At 40.7% G+C, this 24,938-nt stretch overlaps 1 protein-coding gene across 1 annotated transcript in view; it reads left to right on the top strand.

Annotated features, from left to right (window-relative positions):
- The window catches only part of LOC115232536 (biotin--protein ligase), a 121,964-nt gene extending 105,768 nt beyond the window's left edge, over window positions 1–16,196 (top strand). Inside the window, exons 11-12 of the mRNA XM_029802475.2 lie at window positions 9,326–9,539; window positions 15,973–16,196. Of these exons, the coding sequence (XP_029658335.1) occupies window positions 9,326–9,539; window positions 15,973–16,144 (386 nt within the window). The 3' untranslated portion in view covers window positions 16,145–16,196. The remainder of the gene's footprint in view (window positions 1–9,325; window positions 9,540–15,972) is intronic.
- The last annotated feature ends 8,742 nt before the right edge of the window (window positions 16,197–24,938 follow it).

Genomic DNA, 24,938 nt, shown 5'->3' with positions numbered 1-24,938 from the left:
CAAAAAAGCTACACGTTTGCATTATGTTATATATACAATAATAATAAAGGACGTTGCCATATACATTTTTACAAACCAAGGACGTTATATAGACCTCTTTGACTCAAGTTAGAGAAGGGGTGCGTATTACACACAAGGTTTAGATTTTTCAGCAGTACAGCCCCCTAAAAATCCCCTGCGGATTATACTCGAGGGCGGATTATACTCGAGGGCGGATTATACTCGAGGATTTACAGTATTTGTGTGGAGTTATTATCTTACAGCTGTATATTTGTGTGCAGCTGGGTGTGATTTACCTTTTCTTGTGCTTATTTAAACCTCGTTCGTTATATATAAAGATTATTTTCCTCATGTCAAGGTGGTGAGCTGGCAGAAACGTTAGGACGCCAGGTGAAATGCGTAGCCGTATTTCGTTTGCCGTTACATTCCAAGTTCAAATTCCACCGAAGTCGACTTTGCCTTTCATCCTTTCGGGGTCGATAAATTATGTACCAGTTACGCACTGCTGTCGATGTAATCGACTTAGTCCGTTTGTCTGTGCTTGTTTGTCTCACAAAGGGAACATTATGTATTATGTCCCCTCTGTGTTTAGCCCCTTGTGGGTAGTAAAGAAATATATACTATTATTTTTCTCCTGTGAAGATGTCTGGTTTTGTGGCCAGGGTATTCAACTCCTGATCGTAAAGCTGTGAGTTCAATTCCCAGCAGCACACTGTGTCCTTCAGCGAGACACTTTACTACACCTGTCAAAAAACACATAGAACCTGTAATTCAAAAGGGGCCAGCCTTGTCCCTTTCTGTGTTACGCTGAATCTTCCTGAGAACTACGTTACAGGATACACATGTCTGTGGAGTACTCAGCCACTTGCTCATTAATCTCATGGGTAGTTTGTTCTGTTGATCAGATCAACTGGAACCCTCATTGTTGTAACCAATCGACTGCCAGATGTGTGTGTGTTTTCCCCCATAAGCTCCTCCACTGGCACCTGTGCCGGTGGCACATAAAAAGCACCATCCGTACATGGCCGATGCCAGCGCCGCCTTGACTGGCTTGTGTGCCAGTGGCATGTAAAACGCACCAACCGATCGTGGCAGTTGCCAGCCTCCCCTGGCACGTAAAAAGCACCATCCGTACATGGCCGATGCCAGCGCCGCCTTGACTGGCTTGTGTGCCGGTGGCACGTAAAACGCACCAACCGATCGTGGCAGTTGCCAGCCTCCCCTGGCACCTGTGCTGGTGGCACGTAAAAAGCACCCACTACACTCACGGAGTGGTTGGCGTTAGGAAGGGCATCCAGCTGTAGAAACACCGCCAGATATGACTGGCCTGGTGCAGCCTCCTGGCTTCCCAGACCCCGGTAGAACCATCCAACCCATGCCAACATGGAAAAAGGACGTTAAACAATGATGATGATGATGATGAAGAAGCTGTAACTGATTGCCATAACAGATTTGCTTCTAATTGAATGAGAAATGCAAAACAGTTTTGTTTATTAATCCTTTATATATATTTTTTTTCTGTTTTTCTTTTAATATGTATTTGTTAAATATATATAATTAATATTTTACTAACCACTTATATTAATGTTCACGTCACTCTCACCATCCATTCTGTATCATAATATTTCTCAAAATCCCTTATAATCAATTTTTTCCAGTTTTTTTTTTCTTATTTTACTTTCATTTATTTTTTCCATTTTTTTGTTTAGTTTTCAGCATCCACCACCACCCACCTCCCCTACCATTACTGTATTCTTCCTCCCAAACTTTACCTCCTACCTCCACATTATATATACATATATACACACCACGTCCTCTCACCATCACCACCACCCCTCATACTTATCCTTTCTGCCTACCCTGATCTCAGCTTTTCAATTTATTTTTTTCTTTGTTTTTTGCTTTTATAAATTTGTTTAAGGTGGGGGGGGTTTTTTTACCTTTTTTTTCTTTGTTTTTGTTTATTGAAATTTGATGAACAAATAAAATTATTAACAAAAAGACACCAAAATAATATATAAAAAATATATATATATATTTATATATATATATAAATAAAAAAAAACAACCCCGCATGGTTGATGAAACCAACAAAAGACAAAAGAAACACTTGGTAAACAATAAACATTCCTGAATGTTCCATGCTTGATTCTTCTCCAATATTCTGCCATCATGCCTCTGCATTTTTCTGCAACTGATTTCGGTTGGCGTTCTCACTTGGAAACTACTTCCTGACGGCATTTCTGTCTCCGGCGTTCACTTAACCTTCCCCCCACCCGCCACACATACAGACATATATCGATGCCGGCACCAAACACACAAGCACTGCCGTATTATTATTATTATTATTATTAGTGGTGTGTGTGTGTGTGGCTCTACATTTGAGTTTGTGTGTGTCTCTATATTTTGAGTGAGTTTGTGTGTGTGTGTGTCTCTATATTTGTGTGTGTGTATGTCTCTATATTTGAGTGAGTTTGTGTGTGTGTCTATATTTGAGTGTGTGTGTGTGTGTCTCTATATTTGAGTGAGTTTGTGTGTGTGTCTATATTTGAGTGAGTTTGCGTATGTGTGTGTCTCTATATTTGAGTGAGTTTGTGAACGTGTGTGTCTCAATATTTGAGTGTGTGTGTGTGTGTGTGTGTGTGTGTGTGATTGTTTGTGTATAAGTCAAAAACATTTGACTTATTATAAGTTGGTTGAGTGGTTATTCTGCTGGAAAAAATGCTGACTGACATTTTCTTCCATTCTTAGATTCTGGGTTCAAATTCCACCAGAATCAACTTTGCTTTTCATCCTATCAGGCTCAGTAAACTAAGTACCAGTGAAACACTGGGGTTGATGTAATCGACTAGGGACCCAATCCCTCAAAATTTCAAACCTTGTACCCATAGTAGAAAGGAGTATTGTTACTATCAAATAGTATTGAAAATTAACTTTTGTTTTTCTGCATTATTGGTGCCTTTAGCAAGAAACACGCACGTATGTGTGTGTGTGTGTGTTGTATATGCTTGCACGTGTGCCCCGAATCCCCTAACTCCCAGCTCCGTCCTTCCTCTCCTTTCTTTATCATCGATATTGCCACCCCCTATCTGGCCCCCGCTCACACTGTCCCCATCAGCCACTTCTAATACAGCTCTGTATATCTATCCCCTCTTCCTGACCCTTGTCACCTACTTGCCTCCCTGCTCCCCCCCCTTTTAATTTCAATTTTCCTTATTCTAATTACTGAAATAGATTTTGCTTTTTCTTTTCATTATCAGTTTTTTTACTTTCACTTTTGTTTTAGCAAATTATGTTTCTGAATTATTATTTTTGCTTATACACACACATATATATATATATATATATGTATACATACTTATATATACATGTGTGTGTGTACATATATTATGCATGCTTGTATGTGTGTGTGTAAATATATATATATTTATATAAAGAAAAATATCTAATATAGGGCTTTGTATTAATACTAATGGTTATGTGTGTTTACAAGATAATGAAAGGAAAATTCAATATAAGTTTTATATTAGTAGAATATATAAATATATTGAACAGTGTTCTTGTTAATCCTTTAAAAAAGATTATCACCCCATCCTCACACACTATGGATATGTGTGTGTGTGTATATATATATATACATACATACACAACATACACACAATCAATATGTGTGTTAGTATATATACATGAGTGTATATATATATATATATACACACACACACACATACTTACACATTATATATCTATCCAGGGGAAGAAACTAGTAGTTGATAGTTTCCGCTACCTAGGTGACCAAATTAGTAGTGGGAGTGGATGCTCAGAGAGTGTTACCACTAGAATAAGAATAGCCTGGGCAAAGTTTAGAAAGCTCCTACCCCTACTGGTGACAAAGGGTCTCTCGCTCAGAGTGAAAGGTAGACTGTATGATGCATGTGTGTGAACTGACATGCTTCACAGCAGTGAAACATGGGCTGTGACTGCGGAGGACAATCGTAGGCTTGAAAGAAATGAAGCTGGCATGATCCGCTAGATGAGTATTGTCAGTGTGCATGCATGACAGAGTGTAAGCACCCTGAGAGAAATGTTGGGCATAAGAAGCATCGGATGTGGCATGCAGGAGAGACGTTTGCGTTGCTATGGTCATGTACTACGAATGGATGAGGAGAGATGTGTGAAGAAGTGCCACTCCCAAACAGTGGAAGGAATCTGCGGTAGAGGGAGACCCAGGAAGACATGGGATGAGGTAGTCAAACATGATCTTCGAATGTTGGGCTGCATAGAGGCAATGATGAAAGACTGAGACCCCTGGAGATATGCTGTGACTATGAAGACCTGACAAATAACGCGAGTTCATGGCTGTTTCCTGCACCAGCTTCACATAGCAGCCCCAGCCCATCCAAAGTGCCTTGGATTGCAGGACGGCCTGCTGTGCTTACCTTGGATCGTAGGATGACCTGCTGTGCTTGAGGAGACCTATTGAATCAAGTACATCAACATCAAATAAAAATCAAATGGATATTGTAGTTGTTGTACCCGTGCCGGTGGCATGTTGGGCCTCACAGAGTCAATGACGAAAGACCGAGACGTCTAAGATATGCTGTGACTGCAAAGACCTGACAAATGCCTATGGTGCCCACAGTATGGGATTGAACCTGGAACCATGTGGTTTAGAAATGAATTTTTTCAATATACAACCAGAAAAAAAGAGAGAGAGGGTCAGAGCAGCACAGACACACACAGATGCAGAAACCCAGAGAGAGAGAGAGAGAGAGAGAGAAAGAGCAATGGAGTAACAAAGACACCCCCACCTTCCCTATTTATCTGTAGATATTTCTACACCGATTCTGTCATCAAAGAATCAACGGATAATCACATTTTGATATCAACAGAGAAAATGGAGAAATGAATTACCTTTTGATGAGAGAAAACACCAAAAACTCTAATTCACCTTTTCACATATGAGATACGCTCCACTGACTTTTAATTTACGTTGTGATTCGAAAAACAATAATGTAGATGTTTAGTCTTTCAGTCGTTTTAGTGACCCCTCAAAATAGAGCAATTATTTGTTTGTTGTTGTTTTTTACAGACAATGGGGAGAAAAAACAACCGTGTTTCTGGGTTACACACACGCAAACACTCACAGTTACACTAATACACACACACACACACACACGGATGCATATGATACACATTCACACATCTTTTATCATTTTACTTGTTTCAGTCATCAGATTGTGGCCATGCTGGGGCACTGCCTTGAAGAATTTTTAGTCAATGAATCAACCCCAGGACTTATTTTTTAAGCCTGGTATTTATTCCATTGATCTCTTTCGCTGGACTGCTAAGTTACGAGGATGTAAATACACACGCAAAGTGGGCTTCTTACAGTTTCCATCTGCCAAATCCTCTTACAAGGCTGAGGGTAACATTTGAGACACTTGCTCAAGGTGTGATGCAGTGGGACTGAACCCAGAACCATGTGGTTGGGAAGCAAACTCGTTGCCCCACAGCCACGCCTAGAGAAATGTCCTTTTACATTTATTCTTGGATCAGATCTTGTGGATTAAACTAGAAGAGAGAGGATAATGTCTTTGACCCCTTTTAGGGCTCCTGAGGGGATGAGATGAATCTACAACTCTACAGGAGTTTCTAACTTGTGTTGCTTTATTTCTATTTAAATCACCGCCTTTGTTCCAATTAATTAAGGTATTTTTAATTTAGTTCATTATAAACATGAAGTTTGTATCCTAGAACCAGAGGCAGTCTCGAGTGGGTATTAACAGGGCTTAACACCTTTTTGATCTCCATGTGTCTAACACACGTGGACATGCCTACAAAGTCAGAAAACAGCACAGCACCCATGACTTTCGGAAACATTTTTCACGCTCAGAGTTGCTGAAGCATGGAACAACCTGCCTGCGTCAGTTGTTGACTGCCATGACACTGCATCCTTTAAGGCCCTCATGCTTTCCGAAATCCGCCGAAACCACACCTGATTGTCCCCCTTCCATACTCATACACATATGTGTATGTCATGACTCATGCACTGTCCTTCTCCTGACGCTTGTACATTACCCTACGTACTTTACATACACTTTAGATGAGTTGTTGAGCACCTGAGCACTGTACACAATATTTTATTATTATTATTATTATATTATTATTATTATAACCCTGTAGCATTCCGACCATTCTGTTAAATGTGCTGCTTATTAGCATGGACAACGAGCGTTAAATGATGAGGAGGAGGATGAATGCAAGAATTGGTGGGATGGTTTGACTGGGCTGGCAAGGCTGGATGGCTGCACCAGACTCCAGTCTGTTTCAGCATGGTTTCTATGGCTTGATGCCCTTCCTAATGCCAACCACTCCAAGAGTGTAATCAGGAATTATTTCATTGCATTGAAATTTTCCTGACATTCTTTTATTCTTTTACTTGTTTCAGTCATCTGACTGTGGCCATGCTGGAGCACCTTTAAGTCAAACAAATCGACCCCAGGACTTATTCTTTGTAAGCCTAGTACTTATTCTATCAGTCTCTTTTGCCGAACTGCTAAGTTATGGGGACGTAAACACACCAGCATCGGTTGCCGAGCGATGTTGGGGTGGGGGTGGAGGGCAAACACATATACATATATACGACAGGCTTCCTTCAGTTTCCATCTACTAAATCCACTCACAAGGTTTTGGTCAGCCCAAGGCTATAGTAGAAGACACTTGCCCAAGGTGCCACACAGTGGGACTAAACCCAGAACCATGTTGTTGGCCAGCAAGCTACTTACCACACACCGACTATTTTTAGAATGACATTGTAGGGTAGGTGTGAGAGGCTGGATTTGGCCAGTTTAAACATGAAAGGGTTAAAGATACCTAAAGGAGGCCCTCTGCTGGTGTTAAATCCAGCAGAGGATTAAATCTATATCCCGATTTTTTGGTTAATTATTTCCTCCGTTTGTATAATGAAATCAATGAACCTAAACCCTATGCGTTTCATTTTGTTTCTGGTTTCGTCCTTTTTAACTGCCAACACCCATCAGAAGAAGGTAAGATGGAAATTTCTAAAAAAAACATTTTAAATTTATTTTAGAAAATAAATAATACACAAGAGTGTAGGCGCAGGAGTGGCTGTGTGGTAAGTAGCTTGCTTACCAACCACATGGTTCCGGGTTCAGTCCCACTGCGTGGCACTTTGGGCAAGTGTCTTCTGCTATAGCCCTGGGCCGACCAATGCCTTGTGAGTGGATTTGGTAGACGGAAACTGAAAGAAGCCCATCATGTATATATGTATATATATATGTATGTGTGTTTGTGTGTCTGTGTTTGTCCCCCCACCATCGCTTGACAACCGATGCTGGTGTGTTTATGTCCCCGTCACTTAGCGGTTCGGCAAAAGAGACTGATAGAATAAGTACTGGGCTTACAAAGAATAAGTCCCGGGGTCAATTTGCTCGACTAAAGGTGGTGCTCCAGCATGGCCGCAGTCAAATGCCTGAAACAAGCAAAAGAGTAAGAGACTAGAGTAAAGACTGTTTGCCAACATAACATGGCAGTCCTGGTTTAGGATGAATGTTGCTGTAATTTAACCCCAAGAAACATCGTCTCCACTTTGCTATATGACACGATCTGTGTCCTATTATATATAAAAAATATATATATAATAGGACGCAAATCCTGTCGTATAGCCAGGTGGAGACAATGTCTCCCGGGGCTAAATTACAGCGACATGAGTCCTAAACCAGGACTGCCATGTTATATTGGCAAACAGTCTTTACTCCTAAGTACTGTTGCCGAATATCTCTCGTCGTTAGATTTTAAAATAGTAATTTTCTAACGAGAGACTGTTTCTGAGATTGTTATTAAATCCAGGCTGGAGTGTTCTGGAGAGGATCTTAGAAACCAATATGTAATGTAGACAATCCATGAATAGAAATACTCATAGAGTTCTAAATACGGGTTCTTTGTTGCAATATGGGTTTTGAGGTTAAATTGCACTTTACAAATGCTATCTCTTCTTTTGTTTCATTTGTTGGGCTGAGGTCATTCTGGAGCACCACCTCAAACGGTTCAACCAAACAAATTAACTCCAGGCCTTATTTTTCTTTTTTTATGCATGGTATTTGTTCTTTTGGTTGGTTTGTTTTGCTGGATGTCTAAGTTACTGGAACATAAACAAACCAACACCGTTTATCAAGTGGTGTGTGTACGAGGAACAAATAGACCCAGACACACATATAACTGGTACGATGAGGGTTCCAGTTGATCTGATCAGGGGAACAGCCTGCTCATGAAATTAACATGCAAGTGGCTGAGCATTCCACAGATACATGTACCCTTTACGTAGTTCTCAGGGAGATTCAGCATGACACAATGTTACATGGCTGGCCCCTTTGAATTGCAGGCGCAACTCCTGTTTTGCCATCTGAGTGGACTGGAGCAATGCGAAATAAGGCATCTTACTCAATGGCACAATGTGCCACCAGAACACTAATCACTAAGCCATGTGCCTTCTCTCTCACACACACACACACACACTTGTATATCATTGATGATGTTTAACATCTGTTTTCCATGCTGTCATGAGTTGGATGATTTGACAGGAGCTGGATCTCATGGAGACAAAGTGGCTGAGTTCCTTTCAAGTGTTGGGCCTTATGGAGGCAATGACCAAGACCTTTGGTATCATATCATGCTTGAGAAGAAGACCCATCAAGCCGAGCAGAATCGCAGTTGTGGCAGATACTGGTGCCATGCAAATGGCACGTAAAAGCACCCTTTACACTCCCAGAATGGCTGGCGTTAGGAAGGGCATCCAATCACAGAAATCCATACCAAATCAGAATGGAGTCTGGTGCAGCCTTCCAGCTTACCAGTCCTGGTCAAACCGTCCAACTCATGCCAGCATGGACAACAGACATTAATTGATGATGATGATGCTGATGACCAGCCAGGAAGTTGTCCAGACTCCAGTTGTCTGTTTTGGCATGGTTCCTCTGGCTGGATTCCCTTCCCAATACCAACCACTTCACAGAGTGTGGATTCGGTGTTCTTTACGTGCCACTAGCTTACATCAAAGCAGCACTGGCACAGGCTTCCACACAGTTTCCTTCAACCATATTCACTCACAAAGCTTTGGTCAGCCCAAGGCTATAGCAGAAGACACTTGCCCAAGGTGCCACTCAGTGGGACTGAACCCGGAACTATGCTGTTTCAAGTGGACATCTTAAGCTCACAGCTCCATGCCTACATCTTTTGATATTTAATTTATTTCATAAACTTCCAGAAATTTATATTTAACAACGGATTTTAAATTTTTTTTTCGCAGGTTGTGGTTTCAATGTGGAGAACAGCAAACCCACATTTTGCATCAACGATTTGATACACGAGTACAACATTGAGAATGGTAAACATCTGGCACCGCTGAATAAAGACCAGCTGATTGCTCGAACTGTGACCATCATAGAAGAACTGATTGGTCGATTCAATACCAAAGGTCATGAAGATTTCCAGCAGCTCTACTACCAATACTGGTTACACAGGTGCGTGGAACAAATTCTTTCATATAGTTCTATATTTAAGAGATGAGGAATTATTTACATTTGACGGATAACCATTACACCATATGCTCACAGGCATATGGCATAGTGGTTAAGAGCGCAGGCTACTAACCCCAACATTCCAAGTTTAATTCCAGGCAGTGACCTGAATCATCATCATCATCATCATCATTTAACGTCCGCTTTCCATGCTAGCATGGGTTGGACGGTTCAACTGGGGTCTGAGGAGCCCGAAGGCTGCACCAGGCCAGTCAAATCTGGCAGTGTTTCTACAGCTGGATGCCCTTCCTAACGCCAACCACTCCGCGAGTGTAGTGGGTGCTTTTTACGTGCCACCTGCACAGGTGCCAGGGGGGTCTGGCATCGGCCACGATCGGTTGGTGCTTTTAACGTGCCACCGGCACGGAAGCCAGCCAAGGCGGCGCTGACATCGAGGCGGCACTGGCATCGGTATGTATATGCATAGGCTTCCTGCAGTTTCTGTCGATCAAATTCACTCACATGGCATTGGTCAACCTAAGTTTATTGGAATCAAACTGAAAGCCACATGTTTGCAAAGTGAAATTCTCAACCTCACAGTCACACCTGCATCCCCCCATCCTCATCATCATTTAACATTTGTCTTCTCTTCAGACAGAATCTGATGAGCCAGAGGATGGCAGTGTCTGCTTTGTAAGAGTTTCTAAGCGGATGTTTTCTAAATGTGACCAACACTGATGACTTGGTGCTATTAGCAGAAACATTAATTTTCTTTTTATATATATACTAGCAGTATCGCCCGGCGTTGCTCGGGTTTGTAAGGGAAATAACTATATAAGCATTTTTAGAGAGTTATAGCAAAAAAATGCATTAAAAATGGAAAAAAAATGATGGTAAATTTTTTTTTTTAAATCGTTGACTCATCGTAGATATTTTTAGAGAGTTACTTCCCTTATATAATAGCGAAAAAAATGCATTAAAATGGAAAAAAAATTATGGTAAATTTTTTTTTAAATCATAGACTCATCGTAGACGCGCGCTAATACCCAGAACGGCTCGATATGAATCACGACTATAAGATACACAGATTTGGTTAAACTGCACCGCAAAATGTGGGAGTAGTTAGGAATCTAAATCTTAGGAGACAGACAGCACACAACCTCACTTTTATATATATAGATATTCACCAAAAAAATATATTTTCCTAGTCTATAAAGTTTTATTTAACATACATATAGTCATATACTTCTCATTTATTTAGCTTTTCCTTAATTTATCCCTCCTCTTTTTATAGGCTAACTCTGACGTTATATCATATAACATTTTGTTCAAACAATATTAATAGCGTTCAGTTAATCACTAGATATATCCTTCATTTTCTTTTAAAATGTCTTAATGACGAGTTTCATTTCTTCACTTCCCTGAAGAGATGATGACATTGTTCTACACCATTTTATTCCTTTGGAATAATACCAGTGATATCTTCCAAACATGTCGGAAGTAAAAGTATTTGAATTACACCTACCTTAAACTCCATTTATTTATATATATAGACTTATACATTATATTACAGAGTAAAAGTAGGAAAAATTATATCATAAAAATCACAGTGTAGAGAGATACGTCCACAATATAAACAATATTGTATTAATAAATAACTAGATAAAGTATAACTATGATTATTTAAAAAGACTTGACGAGATCTTACGATCGTTTCATGAATCATACAACCTTTAGAAATGAAATCCAAAGTTGATAACCATGATTAGGAAATATATCCACTCGTTAGAGAAAAGGATGAATTTCAGTGTAGTAAATCGAATGATGGAAATGCTATTTAAAATCGTGTGATAAAGGTGTTGTTTAAATGAGTGGATATATTTCCTAATAATGGTTATCAACTTTGGATTTCATTCCTAAAGGTTGTATAGACATGAAATGATCGTAAGATCTCTCAAATCTTTTTTAATGACCATAGCTGTGCTTTATCTATTCATTTATTAATACAATATTGTTTGTATTATGGACGTATCTCTACTGCGATTTTATGATGTAATTTTTCCCTACTTTTTACTCTCGAATACATAATCGCTCTAATTGAATCTCTAAATATCTCTTCAAGGTTTTAGACATTTCTCATATTCAGAGCACTTATCTGAAATCCAGTTACTCTTTATTTTCAAAGGATCTATTTGATTAACTATATATATATATAGACATATACATGTATACACTCACACAAACATAGATATGTATATATATATATATGTATATATGTAGGTCCCGGGTTGAGTCGGGGTTAACCACAGTAAATAGAAGCTCCTTCTATAAAATAAAATATATATATATATATATATATATATATATATATACACACACACATATGTATACATTCACACACGAAAGTGCTAATATATGATATATAAAAACATGTAACATACAAATAAATATCTGTAAACAGAAAACCATCCAGATTTCTGAGTACCTCATTTCTTCTAATATGTAATACCTGTACATCATCTCCAAACCTTCCAATATACACACATACATACACAAGAATAGGGGCAACTGAAATAAGAAGGAAAGGAAGGTAAGGAATGAAGAAGACTTTATATGTAGAATGGTAAGAACCTAGTTGTTGTGGCAACGTCCAGTGTGGGTTGCAATGGTCAGATGTATACCCATTACATTACATCGTTAGAGGGAATTCATCTCGACTAATATATATAACATTGCTGTTTTCCTGTATCATTGAGGACAGATTTTGTCATAGCATGTCGTTGCCAGTGAGTGCAAGCTACTGACAAAGCCCAAAGAGGCAGAAATGTATGTCTAGCCATACCACCACGACCACCACCGCTGGACCGTTTACGTCTACTTCTGATATAGTTTTGTGTTATTTACCAATGTACATCCATTAGAGATTCTATCTGAAGACTAATATCACCATATATCAGGCTTTCAACGATTGTGCTTTTATTATGCTACACAGATTGATGTTTTAAACTAACACTGCTTCAGTTGCACATAAATTTGTGTGTATATATATATCGTTGCTATTATGTTAAACTGTCGTATGTCCAAATTTGGCCAAATGCAATTTTTTCAATATTTAATTTTGCTTTTTTGGGGCCAGTTCTTTTGGTCAAAGTATCGTATCTCCAGCTGCTTCAGATGCCAAGATATGAAAATCATCAAATTGTAATTAAGACACCCATGCCAGTGACACGTAAAAAGCACCGTCCGAACATGGCAGATGCCAGCACCGCCTGACTGGCGTCTGTGTTGGTGACATGTAAAGCACCAACCGATCATGGCCGTTTGCCAGCTTGCTCTGGCCCCTGTGCCTGTGGCATGTAAAAAGCACCGTCCGAACATGGCAGATGCCAGCACCGCCTGACTGGCATTCGTATCGATGACACGTAAAGCACCAACCGATCGTGGCCTTTTGCCAGCCTGCTCTGGCCCCTGTGCTGGTGGCACGTAAAAAACACCCACTACACTCATAGAGTTGTTGGCGTTAGGAAGGGCATCCAGCTGTGGAAACACTGCCAGATCAGACTGGAGCCTGGTGCAGCCTCCTCCTAGCTTCCCAGACCCCGGTCGAACCGTCCAACCCATGCTAGCATGAAAAACGGACGTTAAATGATGATGATGATGTAGTACAACAGTTTAGCATTTTGCAAAAGAATGGTAAGACTCACATATGACAGTTTTGCAAAAATATTTCTGACTGAGAATATCATAGATGCATGGAGTGATGATTTTATGCAGCCAACAAAGTATTTATTGTTCAGCTGAAACTGTTGCTAATGTAAAAAGAAATGCAACGGTGACTCTATTTCTTTCGTTTTCTGAAAAAGCAATGTTTTGGACTTACGACACTTTTGCATAATAGCAACGATACATTCTTATATGAAGCTTGTCTCAATTCTTCGTTGGTAAATTGTAAGACATCCTCTACAGGCAAAGAGAATTTAAAGAGATCAAGACTTTTTAGAGGTGCAGGTGTGGTAAGAAGCTTGCTTCCCAACCACATGGTTCCTAGTTCAGTCCCATTCTACGGCACCTTGGCCAAGTGACTTCTACTATAGCCTCGGGCCAACCAAAGCCTTCTGCATACATTTGGTAGACAGGAACAGAAAGAAGCCTGTTGTATGTGTGTGTATATACATACATGTGTGTGTGTATATATATATATATATATACATATGTGTGTGTATATACATGTGTGTGTGTGTATATACATGTGTGTGTGTGTGTATATACATGTGTGTTTGTCCTCTACCATCACCTGGTAACCAGTGTTGGTGTGTTTACATCCCTGTAAATTAGCAATTTGGTGACAGAAACCAGTTGAATAAGTTTGAGGCTTAAAAAGAAAATAAATCCTGGGGTCGATTCATTCGACTAAAAATTCTTCAAGGCTGTGCCCCAGCATGGCCGCAGTCTAATGACTGAAGCAAGTAAACAATGAAATGGAGTGAAATTCACCCCCCCCCCACTTGTACCTTCTGTTCATCCTCCTCCTCCTTCCACTCCTTTATCCCCTCCTACCTTCTCTATTCTTCTTTCTCGGATTTTTTCACCCCCCCTCTCACTTCATTACCTCATTCTTTCTTTCCTTTGCACCCTACTTTTGTATATATTTACTCTCCCCTACAAAGGATGGGGGGGGGGACACACACAACCAAATGAAGTTGTGTTACGAACTTAAAAAGAGCAGCATGTACCCTCACCTCCCCTTCCTCAATACCTCCTCTCTCACTTCAGCCTCCTCCACCCTCTTACCAACCCTTTTTCTCCTCCGCCCCACCCCCTCCACCACATGAAAGGAACCCAAGCAAAAACAAACAATAGATAGATGTTATTGGTAGGGCTGGGAGCTGAGGCCCTCCCTTATCCCCTTTTGGGGTTTTTATCCTGTCCACCTGCCCTCACCCCCATTTTCCCCACCACCACCACCACCACCGCCCTGGTTAATCCCTTCCACCTACACCCTCCTGTGCCCCTCTTAACTATTCTGGAGGCAAAACCCAAACCCCTAACTGTGTTCCCAAGAGCACAATGCAATGTTACATTGTGCAGTTATCTTCTACTTGCTTCAGTCTGTGGCCATACTGGAGCACAGCTTTGAAGTTTTAGTCAAATGAATCAACTCCAGTGCCCTTTTTTAAATTTTTTATGCTTGGAACGTATTCTATCAGTCTCTTTTGCCAAACTGCTAAGTTACAGAGGGACACAAACACACCAATAACAGTTGCCAAGCCGTGGCAGAGCACAACCAGCTCTGGCTCTGTAGTACAAATGTCTTGTTTTCATAAGTTTTGAATTAAAATCTTCCTCCAAACCTTAGTTATCATTAAGCTAGTGTTAGGAACATAAATTGTGACTAAGTTATTTTACGAAATTCTTTGTTATATTTAAAATTAATTGAGAGAAACACAGAGCATCTCAACAGAAATAAGGTAACAAAAGGGTTAAAATATATAATAGAGAAACAATTCTTAACCGTTTCGTTACCATCCTGGCTGAAACCACCTCTGGCTCTGTAATACAAATGTCTTGTTTTCAAAACCTGGCTGAAACCACCTCTGGCTCTGTAATACAAATGTCTTGTTTTCAAAACCTGGCTGAAACCACCTCTGGCTCTGTAATACAAATGTCTTGTTTTCAAAACCTGGCTGAAACCACCTCTGGCTCTGTAATACAAATGTCTTGTTTTCAAAACCTGGCTGAAACCACCTCTGGCTCTGTAATACAAATGTCTTGTTTTCAAAACCTGGCTGAAACCACCTCTGGCTCTGTAATACAAATGTCTTGTTTTCAAAACCTGGCTGAAACCACCTCTGGCTCTGTAATACAAATGTCTTGTTTTCAAAACCTGGCTGAAACCACCTCTGGCTCTGTAATACAAATGTCTTGTTTTCAAAACCTGGCTGAAACCACCTCTGGCTCTGTAATACAAATGTCTTGTTTTCAAAACCTGGCTGAAACCACCTCTGGCTCTGTAATACAAATGTCTTGTTTTCAAAACCTGGCTGAAACCACCTCTGGCTCTGTAATACAAATGTCTTGTTTTCAAAACCTGGCTGAAACCACCTCTGGCTCTGTAATACAAATGTCTTGTTTTCAAAACCTGGCTGAAACCACCTCTGGCTCTGTAATACAAATGTCTTGTTTTCAAAACCTGGCTGAAACTGCCTCTGGCTCTGTAGTACAAATGTCTTGTTTTCATAAGTTTTGATTTAAAATCTTCCACCAAACCTTAGTCACAATTTATGTTCCTAACACTAACTTAATGGTAACTAAGTTATCTCACTAAATTCTTTGTTATATTTAAATTAATTGAAAGAAACACAGAATATCTCAAAATAAATGCAGTAACAAAAGGGTTAAAATATTCAAAGGTTTGTTTTTTGTTTTTGTGTTTCAGGGGAGCCAAAGTTCGTCTTGAATGCGAAAACAATCTGGAAGTCGACATAAATGGTTTGGACGAGAACGGTTTCCTGCAAGTGAAGACTGCAGAAGGGCGCTTGATTAGCGTGCAACCTGATGGCAACACTTTTGACTTTATGAAGAACTTAATTGCAATTAAAACTAATTAGACACCAACACAACAGAAAGATTAAATAACTTTACAAAAAGATAAAAATAAAATGGTCAAATTTCTTTTTCTGAATAAATGTCATCTGTGTTACCATGGACACCAAGAGAATAACGTCTTAGAAGATCTTGCGAACCTTGGTAACATTGTATGTATGTGGGTGTGTGTGTGCATGCGAGTGTGCTGACCAGTGACTGTTCATTAATTTTAATGAGCCTACAGACTTGAAGTTGAGTATTAAAATCTGCCGACCAAGAAGGTTTGGAGATGTACAGTCTGGCTTAATTGATCATTAGAATAATTGAAGGCAGCGGGGGTGGGGTGAATGTTTCTCAATTAGACATGAGACCTGACAAACACTACAATAAGCATCCTGACAACAACAGCAACAACAACAATTTCTATTATTACTTCTAATTTTGGCGTATGGCCAACAATTTTGTGAAGAGGAGCTGTTAGTGTCATCGACCCCAGTATTTGACTGGTACTTTATGTCGACCTCAGCTGGATTTGATCTTGCAACATAAAGAAACCAGTAGAAACAGCACAAGACATTTTCTCTGGTGCTCCATTGATTTGACCAATCCACTGCTATAATAATCATCATCATCATCATCATTGTTTAATGTCCGTTTTCCATGCTAGCATGGGTTGGATGGTTCAACTGGGGTCTGGGAAGCCAGAAGGCTGCGCCAGGCCCAGTCTGATCTGGCAGTGTTTCTACAGCTGGATGCCCTTCCTAACGCCAAAATAAGGATGATAATAATAATGATGATGATGGTGGTCTCAAGGCAGCAAGCTGGCAGAATCGGTTGCATGCCAGGCAAAATGCTGTGGCATTTTGTTCATCTTTATGTTCAGAGTTCAAATTCTGCTGAGGTCAGCATTGCCTTTCATCCTTTCAGGGTTGCTAATAAAAGTACCAGTTGAATATTGGGGGAGGTTGAAGAATTGACTTACTCTTTCCTCTGAAATTGCTGGCCTTGTGCCAAAATTTGAAATCAATAATAATAATAATAATGATCTCTAATGCAGACACACAACCAGAATATATCAAACATTCTAAATGCAAGAAAAAGTTTTAAATGAATAAAACCTAGTCGGATGCCATGTGCAAATTCTGTGATTAACAATCCTCACCCACCATTTTCCGTGGTGAATTTTCAAACATTTTAATTAAAATTATTAATTATACATTTTATTTTATTTTGTCTCTTTTTTTTGTCTTTGTTTTTGAGTTAATGACGGAATTACAATAAATAAAATATTTAAAGAATCTTCCTCTCTGGAGGAATTAAAAAAATTTGTTTTTAATCTTTTAACATTTCTTTTAAACCATTTCGCTTCATTAGCATCATTTTAATGTTCGCTTTTCCCTGCTTGCGTGACTCGGACAGAATTTGTTGAGGCAGACTTTTCTACAGAAAGATGCCTTTCCTGTCTCTAACCTTCCCCTGTTTCCAAGCAAGGTAATGTTTTCCCCAGGACCAAACATTTTTCTAATTAAAGACTAGAAATGAATAACAGCAGTTGTATGACATAATGGCATCTTTACAACCATGACATGATGTCAAGATGAGAGTGTATATATATATATATTATATATATATATACACACACACACACATGGACTTTTTACAGTTTCTATATTATTTCTTTATTGCCCACAAGGGGCTAAACATGGAGGGGACAGACAAAAGGGTTACATCGATTGCATCGACCACAGTGCGTACTATAGATGTGTATGTACATATACATACATATGTATACATTTATATATATACATACATACATATGTATATATGTATATATTTATATATATACAAACATACGTACGTACGTACATATGTATATATATATACATGCATACATACATACATACATGCAAACATACATACATACGTACGTACATATGTATGTATATATATATGCATGCATGCATGCATACATACATATGCATGTACATATATATACATGCATACTTACGTACGTACAAATGCATGTGTATGTATACATGCATTTGTACGTACGTATGTATACATGCATGTGTATATAAATACATGCATGTGTACCTACTTATGTATATATGCATGTGTGTATATATATACACATGCATATGTACGTACGTACGCATGTGTATATATATATACATACACACATGCATACATACATATGTATGTATATACATACATACATATGTATGTATGTATGTATATACATACATATGCATGTATATATATATACACGCACATGTACGTACGTACGTACGTACGAATGTATGCATATATATACATACATGCATATGTACGTACGTACGCATGCATGTATATATATATACATATGTAGTACGTACGTATGCATGTATATATATATACACATGCATGTGTATATATATGCATGCATACGTACGTACACATATGTGCGTACGTATGCATGTATATATATACACACGCATACGTACGTACATAATCATGTATATATACATGCATATGTACGTACGCACGTATGTATAAATATTATGGCATATGTAAGTACGTACGTATGCATGTATATATACATGCATATGTACGTACGCACGTATGTATGTATATATACATGCATATGTACGTACGTATGCATGTATATATATACATGCATATGTACGAACGTATGTATGTATTTATATACATACACACATGCATATGTACGTACATATATATGTATGTATATATATACATACATATATATGTATAAATCCTTAAATCCTTAAAAATGTTTTAGCCCGAAGGCCGCGGCCATGCTGGGGCACCACCGCTGGATGAGCTACACTAGTTTGTGAATCCACCTCTGATACGTAGCACTTGATCAACAGGGAGTTCGATGCTGCTGCTGCCCGCATCCATGTCTCCTGTCGTGAGGTAGGTTCATCTGGGACTCCCAACAAGAAGAGATCCAGTTTAGTTTTAAAGAAACCACATCCACACCATGTAAGTCTCTCAGGCATTTAGTGAGGATGTTAAAGAGCTGTGGTCCTCTGAAACCCAAGCTGTTGCAGTATCTGGACCTGTATTTGATGGTGATGTTGGAATCCTTGGCACCACGCAGCGGCGCCCCGTTTCTGCGGTTGGAGTAACTTTGAATGCCAAAGTTTGGGACAAGACCCTCCAGGATTTTCCAGATGTATATCACTGCATATCTCTCCCGCCTCCGCTCCAGGGAGAAGAGGTTTAATACCTTCAGTCTTTCCCAGTAGCTGACATTTTGCATTGAGACGATTTTCTTTGTGTAGCTTCTCTGAGTTGCTTCGAGTTCTGCTGTTTGTTTTATATTGTGTGGTGACCAAAGTTGGGAGCAGTAGTCCAAGCGGCTGAGGACAAATGTTTTCATAGGACCATCAGTGTCTCCTTCTCTCTTGTTCTGAAAGTTCGGAGAATCCATCCAGCTAGCCGTCTGCATTTTATCACCAGATTAGCAATATGCATTTGGAAAGATGCATCATTGCTCATGTCAATGCCCAGGTCACGCACTGATTTTGACTCAGGGATTGCAATTCTTCCTGGGCCAGTGTATCCAGTCTTCACGTCATTTACCTTGTGTGCCAGTAGCGCAGGGCCTGGAACTTACCTGCATTAAACTGCATGTTGTTGTCCTCAGCCCACCTGTATATTGTGTCCAGCTCATGTTGCAGATGCGCAATATTTTCAGGGTTTTGTATTGCGTGGGAGACTTTTGTGTCATCTGCATAGCTAGCAAGGGTGGTCATCATAGCAACTGAAGGCATGTCTGAAAGGGCCACTATGAACATCAGTGGCCCCAAGACAGTGCCCTGTGGGACACCGCTTGTTATTTGCGTTTCCCTGGAGGTGGCTCCATTGCTCACAACTGCCTGTTTTCTCTGTCTTTTAGGAAGTTGTGCAGCCACTCTCCAAGTTTCCCGCCTATGCCGAGACCACGCAGTTTGTGACAGATCATACCATGGTCGACTTTATCAAGGCTTTTGCAAAGTCAAGATATATTACATCCACATTTGAGCCATTTAGTAGCTGTTTCAACACCCAGTCATAGTGTTGCAGGAGCTGTGTTAGGCAGCCTCTACCTGGTCGAAATCCATGCTGGGTGTCAGACAGTAAGTCATTTTCTTCAAGGAACATGATTAGTTTCTTACGGACTATTCGTTCCATGACTTTGCTGATGTGTGAGGTCAGAGAGATAGGCCTATAATTTTTAGCATCTGCTCTGCTACCTCCCTTATGGATAGGGCATATTACCCCCTCTTTCAGTTTGACTGGGAGCTTACCACTTGCAAAAAGCTCTGAAAAAGAAGCTGTAGCGGTTTTGCAAGGGCTCGTTTGCACGATTTGAGAAGGATCGCTGGGAATCCATCAGGTCCAGCAGCTGAGTTTGTGTCAATCTCATCAATGGCTAGTGTGAATCATCTTCTTCGATGTTGATGTACTCAATTTTTGTCTCTTTGGCCGCTGGTAAAGTGGCAAAGAATTCTTCTGGGTTGTTTACTTGCCTGTGTCCTAGAGGTGTAGTGAACACACTTGGAACTGTTCGTTCGGTATTTCACTTATCCTCGTGGGATTTCCTGTGAGAGAGCCATCTTTTTGGAAGAGAGGTCCTATTCTCTGGTGCACTGTGGCTGTCTCTTTGGCAACTTAAAGAAAGCTTTAGGGTTTGATTTTATATTTCTATATTACCCAAGCTTCTTTATCTGGTCTCTCTCCTTTTCATGGGACTGATGTAGACTTTTCTCAGTTTCCATTAGCATTCTTTCGAGCCGAGACTTCTCACCACTTTTGTGTGCTTGTTCAGGCGATTTGCAATCCTTGTCCGTCGTCTCATAAGAATCCTCCTTTCTCTAGGGATCCTGTTTTTGTTCTGTGTGTGCTGGCCCTGCACACTGGGACATATTTGTCACATATGGCTTGTATTATGGACATGAAGTGTTTGTGTTTCATGTTTATGTCATGTATATATATGTATATGTATATATGTATATATATATGTATATATATATATGTATATATATATATGTATATGTATATATATATATGTATATGTATATATATATATCATCATCATCATCATCATCATTTAACGTCCGCTTTCCATGCTAGCATGGGTTGGACGGTTCAACTGGGGTCTGGGGAGCCCGAAAGCTGCACCAGTCCAGTCAGATCTGGCAGTGTTTCTACAGCTGGATGCCCTTCCTAACGCCAACCACTCCGAGAGTGTAGTGGGTGATTTTATGTGCCACCGACACAGGTGCCAGACGAGGCTGACAAAACGGCCACGCTCGGATGGTGTTTTTTATGTGCCACCGACACAGGTGCCAGACGAGGCTGGCAGACGGCCACGCTCGGATGGTGTTTTTTATGTGCCACCGACACAGGTGCCAGACGAGGCTGGCAGACGGCCACGCTCGGATGGTGTTTTTATGTGCCACCGACACAGGTGCCAGACGAGGCTGGCAGACGGCCACGCTCGGATGGTGTTTTTATGTGCCACCGACACAGGTGCCAGATGAGGCTGGCAAACGGCCACAATCGGATGGTGCTTGTTACGTGCCCACAGCACGGAGGCCAGTCGATGCGGTACTGGCTACGGCCACGTTCGGATGGTTTTCTTATGTGCCACGTGCCACCGGCACTGGTACCACAAAGATACAAATTCCATTGGTTCATTCTATTTTGATTGTTTTGATTTGATTTGATTTTCACTTGCCTCAACAGGTCTTCACAAGTGTCACAAGAAGGAAGGTATGCACAGGTGGACTGACTACGTCCCAGGTAGGGGCCATGGGTTATGGCCTGACTAGTCTTGTGCCGGGTCTTCGGATGGTGTTTTTATGTGCCACCGACACAGGTGCTAGATGAGGCTGGCGAACGGCCACGATCGGATGGTGTTTGTCATGTGCCCACCGCACTGACTACGGCACTGATGGATTTCTTGTGTGCCACAGGCACTGGTACCACAAGATACAAATTCCATTGATGTTCATCTATTTTGTCTATTTTGATTTGATTTGATTTGATTTTCACTTGCCTCACTGGTCTTCACAAGTGTCACAAGAAGGAAGGAAGGTATGCACAGGTGGACTGACTAGTCTTGCCGGGTCTTCGGAAGGTGTTTTTATGTGCCACCGACACAGGTGCCAGATGAGGCTGGCGAACGGCCATGATCGGATGGTGTTTGTTACGTGCCCCAGCACGGAGGCCGGTCGATGCGGAACTGGCTACGGCCACGTTCGGATGGTTCTCATGTTGCCCACCGGCACTGGTACCACAAAGTGTGTGCCACTGGCACTGGTACACAAAGATACAGATTCCATTGATGTTCATCTATTTTGATTTGTTTTGATTTTGATTTTCACTTGCCTCAACAGGTCTTCACAAGTGTCAGAAGAAGGAAGGTATGCACAGGTGGACTGACTACGTCCCAGGTAGGGGCCATGGGTTATGGCCTGACTAGTCTTGCCGGGTCTTCGGATGGTGTTTTTATGTGCCACCGACACAGGTGCTAGATGAGGCTGGCGAACGGCCCGATCGGATGGTGTTTGTCATGTGCCCACAGAACGGAGGCCAGTCGATGCGGTACTGGCTACGGCCACTTTCGGATGGTTTTCTCTTGTGTGCCACCGGCACTGGTACCACAAAGATACAAATTCCATTGATGTTCATCTATTTTGATTTGTTTTGATTTGATTTTGATTTTGATTTTCACTTGCCTCAACAGGCCTTTGATTTTCACTTGCCTCAACAGGCCTTCACAAGTATCACAAGGAGGAAGGTATGCACAGGTGGACTGACTACGTCCCAGGTAGGGGCCATGGTTTATGGCCTGACTAGTCTTGCCGGGTCTTCGGAAGGTGTTTTTATGTGCCACCGACACAGGTGCTAGATGAGGCTGGCGAACGGCCACGACTGGATGGTTTTTGTTATGTGCCCACAGCACGATGCCAGTGATGCGGTACTGACTACGGCCACGTTCGGATGGATTCTTGTGTGCCACCGGCACTGGTACCGTACCACAAGCGGTACTGACTACGGCCACGTTCGGATGGATTCTTGTGTGCCACCGGCACTGGTACCACAAGCGGTACTGACTAACGGCCACGTTCGGATGGATTCTTGTGTGCCACTGGCACTGGTACCACAAGGATACAAATTCCATTGATGTTCATCTATTTTGATTTGTTTTGATTTGATTTGATTTTCACTTGCCTCAGCAGGTCTTCACAAGTCGGAAGGTATGTACAGGTGGACTGACTACGTCCCAGGTAGGGCCCACGGGTTATGACCTGACTAGTCTTGCCGGGTCTTCGGATGGTGTTTTTAATGTGCCACCATGTTCCCACAGCACGGAGGCCAGTCGATGCGGTACTGGCTACGGCCACGTTCGGATGGTTTTCTTGTGTGCCACAGGCACTGGTACCACAAAGATACAAATTCCATTGATGTTCATCTATTTTGTTGATTGATTTTCACTTGCCTCAGCGTATATATATGGTGTATATATATATGTATATATATATATTGTATATATATGTAATGTATATGTATATATGTATATGTATATATATATATGTATATGTGTATATATATATATATATGTATATATATATATATATATGTATAATATATATATATATGTATATATATATATGTATATGTATATATATATATGTATATGTGTATATATATATGTATATGTATATATATATATGTATATGTGTATATATATAGGTAATGTGTATATATATATGTATATTTGTATATATATATGTGTATATATATATGTATATGTGGTATATTATATATATATATATATGTATATGTGTCTAGCCATCACTCAACACCATCCTATGCTATTACCCCAGTGCACCATTCCCCCACATTGCTGCCACTAACACACACAAAAATCCAAGCCCCCTGCAACAGTCAAACCAGCACTACACTACCTCCACATTCTACTCAATGCACAAGGTGTCAGCCCTTCCATCAATGCACAAAAATGGAAGGTCCAATTCATTGAAGACTGGGTTGGTACCATTCACCCACATCCCTTTCTTCATTCTCAACTGAGACCCACCTGACACTCCCACTTGGAAGCCGAAGTGAGAGTGAAGAATTTCACAACCATCCGCGCGGATCGTATCGGCAGGAGGAAGGGTGGAACGCCATTGCCCATTTTCCTGCATGATTCATTTACGGCAGATGGAAATAGTATATTTTCCCGGCTACTGTGAATCAGTCACCGTGCACAACAAAGCCAATGACCTGACAGTAATTGGGCTCTATAGGCCGCCCCAACACCCATACTGTGCTTTAAAGAATGCCTCAACAACATTAAGTGCTTTATTCAACAGTGCCATTCTAGCAACATACTCATGATGGGAGACTTCAATCTACCCTGTGTTGACTGGACTACAAACTGTTTGAAACCAAGCACTCCCCTCAACCGCTGACAAAGAGCAGCAGAGTCACTTTTCGACTTTACGATGAGTTTTTTCTGTGTCCCAACTTGTCCTTGCACCAACAAGACATCAGAACATTTGGACCTAATGTTTAGTAACCACACTAACACTATCCATAACGTTACAGTGGAAAAACCCTTCTTTCAGACCATGACATGGTTCTCTGTAACATGAAATTCCACCAGCCGAAAGCTAATCCTAGTGACCTCCTCCAGCCCACCCATTTGACACATGGATCCTCCATAATGCCAACTGGGATGCAATCAGGAACGAGCTATCACATGTTGACTGGTCCTTTACACATACACACATCTCCACCAACCATAAAACATCT

This window comes from Octopus sinensis, linkage group LG2, assembly GCF_006345805.1.
Source record: "Octopus sinensis linkage group LG2, ASM634580v1, whole genome shotgun sequence".
NCBI classification, from domain to species: domain Eukaryota; kingdom Metazoa; phylum Mollusca; class Cephalopoda; order Octopoda; family Octopodidae; genus Octopus; species Octopus sinensis.
Note: the sequence above shows the minus strand (reverse complement) of the source record. Positions and strands in the feature narration are given on the sequence as shown.